Raw genomic sequence first — 11,581 nt, forward strand, 5'->3', positions numbered from 1 at the left:
CTCAACTTAGTCAGACATTATTCACCTGCTGTGAATGCTGTGCACTGAATGGTAAGGAGAAGGTAGAGAACATCTGCTGGGTTTTTTCCCCTCAAAATCATTAGGAAAGCCTGGCTGGACTGCAGCGTAGCCATAGAAATAAATCCTGGTTACTAATTTTCACACATAAAAGATTGCCTTGTTTTTGCCCTTTAATCCCTCTAGTTACATTTGAGCCAATTAACCTGCAGTCACTGGCCTGTGTTGGCTCCGATTAGCCAAGTGCAGCCCTGCTGTGGAAACCGGGGGCTATTTTATGAGTGGGGTCGCCACACAGTTGTTTTGGGAAAAGCAGAACGTTCTGAACCTTGAGCACAGTTTAACGCCACATGATGCTATTAGACTTCAGAGGACTGAGAAACAATGCAATGCACACACCCTCCAAGGCAACTCACGGTGTGTCAGACAAGATTCAAAATTTTCAGATGAGTGTGGAGGTATAGATGTATACTCTGTCAACAGCAGACCAGATTCACCTGCTGTCCAACGACTCCATGAGAATAAAGTCCAATCAGTTTTAGCATTAAAGGAAGAATGCTAAAACTGTGGTAAGAATATGTCTCCTTCAGTCTGGCTGATAAGTCGACTTACATAAACTATTAGTACAAAACACTAAATACTGCTTGTAACTGAATAATAGTGAAGCCAGAGTAAGATTTTGTGTTCATTTGTGCCATCTAGTGGTAGAACGATATACTGCAGCACACAATTTTATTTATTTATTTATTTTTACATTTAAAGAGCCCATCTACTTTTACCCAAAAATATTTTATTACATTGTTCTGGTGGCATTTAGAACAGAATAACTTTATTCTCCACATTAGCAGAAAATTGTGTGTGAGTCATCAAGTCATAAATCAATTCATAAAAAAAATACTGGCAGCACTCAGCCCACAGTCACACAAATGCATACATAAAACTTCAGTACAAATACATCACAGAGTCTTATAACTCAGTATGCTAATTGCTTTTGGCACAAATGATCCCTTATGCACCTTTTGCCTACCTAAAGGCGCCCTGTGAAGTCTTCCTGAGGGCATTAGTTCAAAATAAGAATGTTATGTGGTCTCATGCTCTCTAATCACTTTAACACCCACAACAGTAATTACATGTTCCAGGGTCAAATTACTGGTCAGATTTTCTGTAACCTGTGACTTAGAGCTCAAAAAGGATTCCTCTGATAAAAACCTACAGGACAAAGAATTAAAGCTGGCATGAAAGAAAGTTTCTTTTCCCTAACTTTAGTGAAAACAAAGGCTAGCTGCATGTATAAATAGCACTAGAGGTGTTTGAGGGAATGTGTGTGAGCATTCAGCAAACTGAACATTTAACTAGAAAACAGGAAAAGAAAGGAGAGAAGAAGAAGGGACAGAAGACACGAAATATCAGATTTCTTTGACAATCAAAAGACAGACAACGGTCTCCAAGAGGGGAAATGTTTTTGTTTTGTTTTTTAAAAACACAGACATACAAAATAAAATTATATTTACACAATAATACAAAAAAATACTCTTGGCCTTTAACAACATTCATTTGATCCCTGTTCAATATGAACTCTTGTGATTTCACCAAGAACAGCAGTGTACAATACTCCTGATTCAGTTACAGTTATGCATTTCCCGTCTCTCTCAAGCTCATTTTAGGGGTTTTTTCCCAGCGCCTGGAATTCAAAGACCAAAGCGTTCAGCAGGAGTGACAGCAGCTTTCTGGCGGTTGTTGAAAAAGCACGATCCGAGTCGAGCTGAACGAAAGAGGACAAAGTGAAACCCTTCACTTCATCCTGAAATCATTCCTGAACTTCGGACACGTCGGGGGGGGATATCAGAGAGCTTTGCTTCACGTGGTAACCATGGTAACATCAGCAACAGCACTAGTAGAGGAGGAGGGGGTCGGATCTGTCGTAACCATGGTGATGGCAGCAGGACCTTCTGTAGATGCTTGCATTGTAACGGGTGGCTCAGCAGGGCGAGCGGGTTTAGCGATCTTCATGGGAACGAAAGCGTTGGAGGCGCAGTGCTCGCTCAGATACTCGCCTCCTTTCTCCTCGTAGTCCTGTCTGCTGATCCATCCCTCCGACACTGCTCCAGGAGGGTGCTCCAACGCCCAGCCTCGTGCTCCATGCCAGGCATCCAAGGCCGGACAAGACGCCATGGTCACCTATGAAGAAGTTTTAGGTTACCTTCAGATGATATCAACACTAATCAAAACATCTGAAAGGACTGGAAAGTTTAGCTGGAGTCATTTATCCCATAACGGTTCCCATAACTCACTTCTTTATTTTGAAACAAGCTCTGTTGCTTCATATCTAACTATATGCACTATTTACATGGCTGGCTACTCACTGGACACTTTATTAGGTACACCTTGCTAGTACTGGGTTGGATTCGTTTTCCCCTTTAGAGCTGCCTTAATTCTTCAACCAAGTGCTGGAAACATTCCTCAGGACAGTTTGGTCCATAATGACATGATTTGTCGGCTGTGGGGGCGTTCACTGGATATGTTTTATTTTTCAGACCATTCTCTGTAAACTCTAGTGATGGCTGGGTGGGACAATCTTCAAAATCACTTAAACTTTTTTTCTCCATTCTAATTCTAGGTTTGAACTTCAGTGCCTGCATGCACCGAGTAGCTGCCATGTGATTGGCTGATTAGATATTTGCACTAACAAGCAGTTGAACAGGTGTACCTAACAAAGTGTATGGTGAGTGTACATTAGATCATTTATATTTATGTCACATCCCATGTTGAACTTTAGAAAAATATTTGAGCTGATGACTTTAAAGCAGGAGTGTTGAACTCCAGGCCTCGAGGGCCGGTCTCCTGCAGGTTTTAGATATCACCCTGGGTCAACACACCTGAATCAAGTGATTAGTTCATTACCAGGCCTCTGGAGAACTTCAAGACATATTGAGGAGGTAATTTAGCCATTTAAATCAGCTGTGTTGGATCAAGGACACATCTAAAGCCTGCAGGACACCGGCCCTCGAGGCCTGGAGTTCGACACCTGTGCTTTAAAGAGACGATACAACCTTTTTGTGGCGTTTTGCGTTCCGTTACTATGTTCAAGATTTTTTCCAGAGAAAACACAAAAGCTTAAAGTCCAGGGTTTTACGTCCACCTGAAAGCTCTTGTTTTCTGTTTTTTGTGGTTACTGTTTGAACTATATTAGATTTTTTTATCCTTATCAAAAAAAGATTTCAGATTTTTTGACAAAGTAAACATAACAGCGTTTTAGGAGAGCACAGGCTGTACCTTGAATTGTGACTGGAAGGGTCTCATGGCCAGCAGTTCTCGCTCTACCCTCTCTTTCATCCCAGGATACTGCATGTTCCCTCCGGTCAGAAATACATTGCTCACTAGCGCCTCCTGCTGCTCTGGAGTGTACCTATTTGTGATTAAAGCATCAAAGTTCACATCATTAACAAAAAAATAAATACCATCAGTAAAAAACTAATAAAAAAATAATAATAAAAGAATGTTTATATAACATAGCATTTTCTGGCTCCTTGTAATAACTTCATCAGGATGAGGTTATGTGTTTATACAACTTCTCTGCATATTCGTGCTTTTGTGTACAACCGTTACATCCCATCATTACCTGGCCAAAACATATTGCAGAGTCTCCATCAGTCCCATCTGCTCCTCTCCAGTCAGCGAAGGCTGGAACAAAATCTCTGGACACCGCAGACGCTCCGTCCCCACAAAGAGCTGGTGGTACTCCGCCATGTTAAACACGGGCTGGAGGAGGAGGAGCGGGGAAAAAAAAGTTCTCCTTCATTAACGTGAAGTTATGACAGTACTGACACCACCACATGTTTCAAATGTTGCAATAGCAAAGTTATGCTCAAAAACTACTGGAAGTTTTTCTACACATTTTGCCACACATGACCGCAGCAGGTATTTCCCTGCACAGCATTAATGAGGCTCTACATGTCTCTGAGACATTCAGGTATCCTGTGCCATTACCTGAACCACATTAGCAGGTTTTTCTGGCAGCGAGTCCTCGGGGAAGTCAGAATCCATCAGTGCCACTCCATCTGTCTCGTCCATCGGCTGTTCCAGCTCTGACACCTGACAGAGAGCCACAGAACAGCCTCAGGCTTTGTGTCAGGAGCACTACATCCACCGCAGCAATCAAGCATAGATGCTGTAGAGCCTCGCAGCACAGTCGTGATAATGACATTTACACCTAATTAATTATTGGATCATTTCAATTTCACTTGTGCTCTGTAGTCATTTTCACTGTAATTTGACAACTTGAGCTCTTATTATTTAGATAACCATCTCATTATAGATACAGTGCTAACACTGTCATATGCTCAGCATTCTTCTATTAACTGTTTTCTACCAAAAAGCAGTTGCAGATTTGTTTATCCAAATACTGATTCAGACACAGAGCCTGGAAATGTGGGCACAGCACATGCAAAAACAAGTCAGTACAACCGAATTCTATTTTTTAAACTTGATGGCAGAACACCTACCTCCGCCTTTCCCTCTGCTCCATCACTGTGCAGCAGCTTCTGTCTACCCTGCTCTACAGCGAGCTGCAATTTGTTGATGTACGACTGCAGCTCCTCGGCTGAATCCATGTTAAGCTCCACCAGACTCTTGTGAAACTGATCCAGCAGGCCGTCCTCCAGCAGCTCCTGCACGCACGCACGCACGCACGCACACACACACACACACACACACACACAACTCTATGATCAGTAGGTGAAATACTGTTTTATGTGTTTATTACCGAGTGCCAATTTCCATCTTGTCTTCCGTCCTCAGCTGGAACAATCAATCAATCGTCTTTGACTCGCAGTGTAACTGCCAACATATAAATTATGCATTTCTTTTCTGTGACTCTCTTTCGCTCTTGCTTGGTCACCCATAGTGTTGCAAATGATTCCCGCAATCCCAGTGGAAGTGCATTAAATTAATTAAATTTTATCTGCCAATCAGGTGCTATGTTAGAAATCATGTTGTTTGTCAACACTGCACTACCGTTACAACTACTATAAGTATGCATGCATGTACCGGCCTAAAAACAAGATCCAAACCTCCTGATGACAGTTCCATTGAAATATAGAAAGGTAGGCGTTTAAAAAAATGGAAAAAGATGAGAGAAACAAACAGGCTAACTGATAAGACAGGAATCCGCCATCAGAGAGACAACTCTTGTGCTTGTGAACTTTAAAAGGTCCAATAAGGTCCTTGCCTGTACTGCTAAGAGTCTGTCCAGCCTCTCTTGGTCCTGCTGCAGCTTCTCCTCTCGGCGGCGAGCATTAATCTCTTGAAGTCGTCGAAGTTGCTGAGCTCGTCTCTCTTGCCGCTCCTCTACACTCACACAGCCGCCCGGCACCTTACTCGAAAACGGAAGCTGCATACGGTGAACTTCCCGCTCATAAAACTCTGGGCTGCGCCACTTTTCCAGCTCTGCGGAAAACACAGCATAGAGGAAATGCAAAGTCAAGGGGAGGAGAGAGCACATGCATGCACCTCTGTGCTGACTCCTCACTCCTTTTATTCACAGTCATCTGTTTCTCTAGTAGTTCTGAGGAGGAACTCACTGTGTGCAATCTACCGATGTTACTAAAATATTCTTCAGCTATCATAAATCTAAAGCATTTAATTGCTGTCCCATAAAAAAAACAAATGCGTAGTTACATGTCCATGGATATATTTGTACCTTCATGATAATCCACAGCAGTGTAGCTGTGCTCATGCAGCAGCTCCTCCATGCGGCTGAGTGTGATGGCAGCAAGGTGACCTGGGTATTTCAGCTGCAGGAGGCGCTGCAGGTAGGACGCTGCCTGACTCCCAGCCACATTCACACGCTTACAATTCACAGCATCCAACCTCGAACAAAAACCAGATAAGAACTAAAACTACGGTGTGTGATAAAAATCAGGAAAACAGAGCAAACGGTAAAAGCTGTATATAAATCATTCGTTTGTGCATGTTGATCCTCACCTGCCATTAATAACCGGCAGGATGTGTGAGCAGTGGTAACCTGAGGACAGAATGATTCCCGTGTGTGGTGACTGGAGCTTCCTTTGATTGTTATTGTGGTAGAAACTGTACAAGGAATCCACACCATAGGAGACGTATGGGACGCTGTAGCACTCAAAAAGCAGCTCTGACATCATCTGGCGGCAGTGCAGTGGGTTGCAGGGCGCCTCTGTCAGCACAATGGGGTGATCCACACTACCCTGCAAAAATAATAATAATAATAATAAAGTGGTGTTGATGTATTGTCTGGGTGTCCAGGTGACTTACATGACTATAAACAGCTAGCAGAAAATATCCCGGGAGTTAAGTTGTTCAATTAATCCTGAACTCCAGATACAAAACCTTCAAACCGACCAACGTTTCACTTACAAATGACTGATTTAACTTCCGCTCACCTCTGACGTGATGCCCAGGTGTGTAAACACATAGTCGAAGATGAGCTCTTGGATTTCAAAGTTGACCACCACGTTTCGGTCAAACTGGCTCTTCAGCAGCCACCGCAGCGGCTCCAAATTGGGGATGTCGTTACCGATCTGGGTCTCACTGCGGGCAGCGCCTCTGCTTCGCGCCGCCACAGACTTGAACAGGAGCCGCGGAGGGTCGAGCTCGGCCCCCGGAGCCGCCCAGCCGGCCCGGGTCTGGAAGGAGCCGTTATCTATCACTATAGGAGAGGGTGTATGGGTCAGATACTGTACGGGGAGCTCAAGAATTGGATCAGGGGAGGCTTTCCAGTCCTGGAACGAGAAAATCTGACACACCGGTCCTTCTTTGGAAGCCATTTTGAAAATGTGTAACTGCAAAATACAGCCGACTGGAGGCTCGGTGTCGCAGATTTACAGTTCCTGACAGATTTTTAAATCACTTTTATCATATAACCTTGATGTGTGTGATTTTAGCAATACGAACTGGAAACAAACATTGATTAAAACACACACACACACGCACACTATACATGACAAATCCGAATGGAGAAAAGCATAAGCATAAGACTAATATTCCAGCTAAGTGATTCCCTAAATATGAGACGACCCCCCCCTGGTGGGCTAGCAAGGTACTGCAGGTGGGCCCCATTTATGTACAGTTACATTCCATCTATCCATTGTATTTATATACAAAGTTAATTAAATCTGAGAATAGGCCGTGGTTAGTTTGCGATATTACTCTTTACTCTTATTTACTGCTCTTGTTTCGAAGTTCGTGTCCCAGTGGCAGGTGGGTCACACTTTAGCCTTAAAACTGTGTATATGACTGGGTAGTATGAGCAATTTATAGCCAAAACCCTATATTAGTTATATATTTTGAATAAAATGTTCAAGTAAATTCATCACGTTTTCTTGTATTTCTTTTTAGAGTGAAGATTTAAGATTGGGTGAGCCCCAGCACTCTTAACTTTGAAAATGGCTGGTCTAGCTAATTTAAACAAAATACAATTAAAACATTTAAATTATTTTTAATTCCTGATCACCAATTTATTTTTGAAATGCAGTTATTTTATCTACAAAAAAGACCCCGTATAGAGTTTCAGAGAGCTGTATGGTAAACACCAAGACCCATCACATCTGTGTAGGTTCTCAGTTCCAGGTCACAGTAATCTAAGGAGCTTGGAAAGAAACTGGACTTCTTTGAGTTTCTTGAAGAATTTTCACCTCTCATCCAAACAGCTTCTTCAGCTCTAAGAACAAATAATGGAGATTCCCAGGTATTTAAGCCCTAGTGGGAGTTGTCCCTTAAGATGGTCATTGACCCACTATTGACCATGTGCCTCATGACATGAGCCAAGGTGTGAAAAGGGGTGTGGATCATTATCAGCAGAGGTTTCGGGTGAGACCTTGCCTCACCCTATCATGTGACTTCCTTCCTTCCTTTTTGAAATCCTTTAAAGTGACCTCGCAAGAACTGCTGATGAACTTCTTGGTAGTATTTAGAGTGATCTATGCTCTACATCTGCTACTTCAGTTATTAGCAAAGGACTGAATAACACTGTATTCATTTAGAGTACAGAAGTCTGGAGCTGGTCAACTGTTCCCTAACTTAGAAACTCAAGAGTCTGGATAACTGTATCAGAGCACAGTGTCTAGTTTTGTTTTGGGCTGTTGTTTTATATCATTTTTTGTTGCAATAACTGGACTACAAGAAATTTCTGATAGTCATTGTTTGGAATATAAACGTTAACAACAACAGAACCAGGACAGTGGTATATGTACAATTTAGAATTTTACAGTTTTAACAGTTTACAGTTTGATTAATCAAATCTGCAACTGAGATATTCAAAAGTACATATCATGTCTTTCGCATTTTATATTCTTTTTGAGAGAATTATTTTAATATTTCTTGAATATAACAGTGCAGTGCGTTTTTGGTGAAGGCCAAGAAAATGCTGTTGAACTGAACGAATCTACTTAAGCTTTTAAATTTAGCAGTACCGAATGCAACTGAGGCAATCTTTTGCATTATTTTTTAAGTTCTGCTAACGTTTTCGGGTTTAGACTGCACAATTTTGCTCTCTGTGTTGCATTTTTAACTTTATGTCTACTGTGTCCTCCAATCCCTCTTGGGTCCACACACTCTACAGGTCTTCTCTTCTGTTACTATTAGATCTATTAGCCATTTCTTGTATGTCATCCCGCGTTTGCTCTCTCCCCACCCTCCTGTCTCCTGTCAGCACTGTCCTGTCCAATAAAGCCAAAAGGGATCATGTTCTGAAACGTTTCATCATCTTCCAAAACGTCCTGTCTTCTAATGTAACCGATGCTCCCTGAACGGAGAGTCTTTTTGACCTCATCATTGATAATAATCCGCATATGTAAAGCTGTATTTGTTATGTCCCATCCCTAATTTCCAGCTGGGAATGAGAAATGGGCAAGGGCGTAGATTTGGCATGGACGGAAGGGATATGTCCTCACCAATATCCGGCGATTATTGAATTGTCCCCACCAATAATTTGATCTCTTCGAGTAAAGAAAAACAAGCCAGACAGAAAGAAAAAAACGATCTGTCAACGTCTCATTCACCCAGCGGTGCAGAAAGAGTTAAATTACGTCCTCCACTGGAGTCCTACCGCATGTGACAAATATGGCCAATGTGATTGGCTGTGCCTTTCAGGGAGCTCTGTTTAGTTTTAGCAGCGCCAAGCCTGCGCTGCGAGAACCTGGAGGAAGAGAGGAGGATGGCAGCAAAAAGGAAGAACCTGGGTATAAGAAAGTTATTTTCAAAGAAACCTGTAAGTCACTTAAAGTCAAGTTCACTCATAAAATGTGTCCGTCATAATAACGTTACAGGCTATGCTAGGGTTTGGCCCACATCAGTCTAAAATTGTATGTAACCATGAATAACGTGTTTTGGAAACTAACTGCACAACATGCAGCACTATTAGTTCTCTCAGTCTCATTTCTAATTTTGATTGAAACTGTCTGGGAAAACGGCAGCCTCGAGCAAGCCAGGATATTAGTTTACAGAGGCTGTTAAAATTATATGTCTAATGTTAAAATGTTGGTGACACAATAATTTCCTCCTAGTGGTACTGACATATTCATATTTTTGAGACAAAATATCATGAGGTAGTCAAATATTCCACCTTGTAGTGCAGCTTGCACAAATTGTTTTAAAAATGCACTCACCGTACAAACATTACTGATGAGTCAAGATCTGCACAAATTGACAGAAACACTGAAGCAGCTACACATTTTACTCTTATTGTCATGTATGTCCTATTTGTCAGGTGAATCAATGTGTTATTTTATCAGGTGGCAGTATGTCCTAGTGCAGTCAGAGGGGAAGAGCCAGGGCCAAAGGTGAGGCACATCAAGCACATAATAATAATTTTAATCTGAGGATAAAACGCATGTACTGAGACTGAGAGCACTGAAGCTAAAGAAGCTTCAGTGCTCTCAGAAGACTAAAAGCATGGCTAAAGTTAACAATGACTCAAATGAGATTAAACAATGCTGCTGTATGCCATGTCCACCAGGAGAGACTGAACAGTATAGATGTAAAACAAGTATGCCAGCAGTTTATCTCAGTTAACGAGAGGAGCAGGCATGTGTTTGCCTCCTTCACATAGTGGACATTGAGTTGTTGTGTGGGGCACCAGTAGTCCATGTCTGTTGCTGTAATAGTAGTTCATGTTCAGAATAAAAAATCCCAGCTCACTGATTTGATCGGGGCAATAGTGTGGCTAAAATGTTGCGTAATTCTGCTGAGAGACCTGGTGGTTTTATGGACAAAAACCAGCAGGTCATTCAGTGTTCCCTTAGTGCTAATGTGTAAGAGATGTTGGTGCAGTATAACTGAAGTAATGTTGTTAAGTTCTTAAAGTCATATTCTTTTATTGTCATGACTCTATTTATTTATTAATTTTTACCTGATTTATATGGAATATGGCTGAAATAAACTAAAATCTAAATTACTTAGTCATTTGTTTAATAGTAATTCAACATTATATATTCACATATAAATGGTTATATAAATTATATAAATATAAATTAAATGGTTTAAAAGCATGTAGAGTAGCATATGTACGCAAGTTCTCCTTTTTTTATCAAGAAGGGGGGGGGGGGGGGGGGGGGAGAGAGAAACAGGACAGGGTTCGGTGGTTGAATCATCCGTTCCCAACAATGCCAAAACCAAATCTACGCCCTTGGAAATGGGTCCCGAAAAACAGAGGGTAAAATGTGTGGGAATGTGGTAGCAGACAATCGTAGATGTTTAAAATGTTCTAATGTTGGAAACTTGTGCTGGAACGCAGGGGCAGAAAGAGACGCACATTACCACGATTTGTATCCACATTTATAGAAAAAGTGACATAAATATACCTGCCTTTCACCACTAGAGGTCGTATGTCACCGTGTGAGGATAATTTATGTGCTCATATTTTCATTCATAGTTCATATTTGAGTTATTATAGCCAGATTCTCGGATTAGATCTGTTATTAAACATACAGATTTTTTTTGGTAAGTCTATATCTTCAATCTCGTAATACAAGAATATTAACTCCTCTCTAGAATAATATAATTGCCTTTCACAAGATTTTTCCCTCTAGTCTGAAGCTCTGGCTCTAACCACTGGAGCCATTTCAGTCTGTGTGCAAACTAAAATGCATGTTACAATTGTTGTTTTGTTTTATTTTTTACACGCGCAGTATAAGCTGAAGCCATTCAATCTGTTATTTCACCAGTAAAATTCCTGGATTGTTTCCGTCTGCCATCCTGTTACTCTCAGCTGACCAGGCAAAGCCTCAGCTGGATATGTGGGGCACCTGCACATGAGAGCTACTGTACGTCCCAGTCGGCTTCCATTCAGATCAGCCATCCGCTGCATTATCTTAATGGAAATGGAACCCACTGTGGCAAAAAATGAGACACGAGATGCAAAAAAAGATGTTATGTCAAGTATTAAAATGGAAGAATCGTTTCTTTATCTTCATCTTTTCTTCTTGCAGTTTCTTATTCTTTGTTTTTATAACCATTATGCCCACCATGTGCAAATGTACACTTCATCTACTTCACATCCTGTGAAACTGAAACACAGCGAATGCACACAAAA

The 11,581-nt window shown here is 41.5% G+C and overlaps 1 protein-coding gene across 1 annotated transcript; it reads right to left on the reverse strand.

Moving 5' to 3' along the window:
• Positions 1–752: 752 nt before the first annotated feature.
• actr5 (actin related protein 5) lies at positions 753–6,820 on the reverse strand. Its single transcript, XM_085394680.1, has 9 exons — positions 6,435–6,820; positions 6,001–6,239; positions 5,717–5,886; positions 5,246–5,463; positions 4,521–4,685; positions 4,006–4,110; positions 3,638–3,777; positions 3,292–3,424; positions 753–2,196 (listed from the first exon to the last, which is right to left on the reverse strand). Exons 1-9 carry the CDS (start codon positions 6,816–6,818, stop codon positions 1,876–1,878), a joined length of 1,875 nt encoding a protein of 624 aa, XP_085250806.1. The 5' UTR covers positions 6,819–6,820; the 3' UTR covers positions 753–1,875.
• Positions 6,821–11,581: the final 4,761 nt, after the last annotated feature.

The sequence above is a fragment of the Rhamphochromis longiceps genome, linkage group LG20 (assembly GCF_057381845.1).
Source record: "Rhamphochromis longiceps isolate RC_006_pf linkage group LG20, R_longiceps_female_GT1.1, whole genome shotgun sequence".
NCBI classification, from domain to species: Eukaryota; Metazoa; Chordata; class Actinopteri; order Cichliformes; family Cichlidae; genus Rhamphochromis; species Rhamphochromis longiceps.

Excerpts from the sequence above, each read along its gene's own strand:
- actr5 (XM_085394680.1), bottom strand. The coding sequence starts at position 6,818 with ATGGCTTCCAAAGAAGGACCGGTGTGTCAGATTTTCTCGTTCCAGGAC. Across the intron at positions 6,240-6,434 it reads ACCTGGGCATCACGTCAGAG|GGTAGTGTGGATCACCCCAT; the intron begins GTGAGCGGAAGT and ends TTATTTTTGCAG. Across the intron at positions 5,887-6,000 it reads CTGCCGGTTATTAATGGCAG|GTTGGATGCTGTGAATTGTA; the intron begins GTGAGGATCAAC and ends TTTTTGTTCGAG.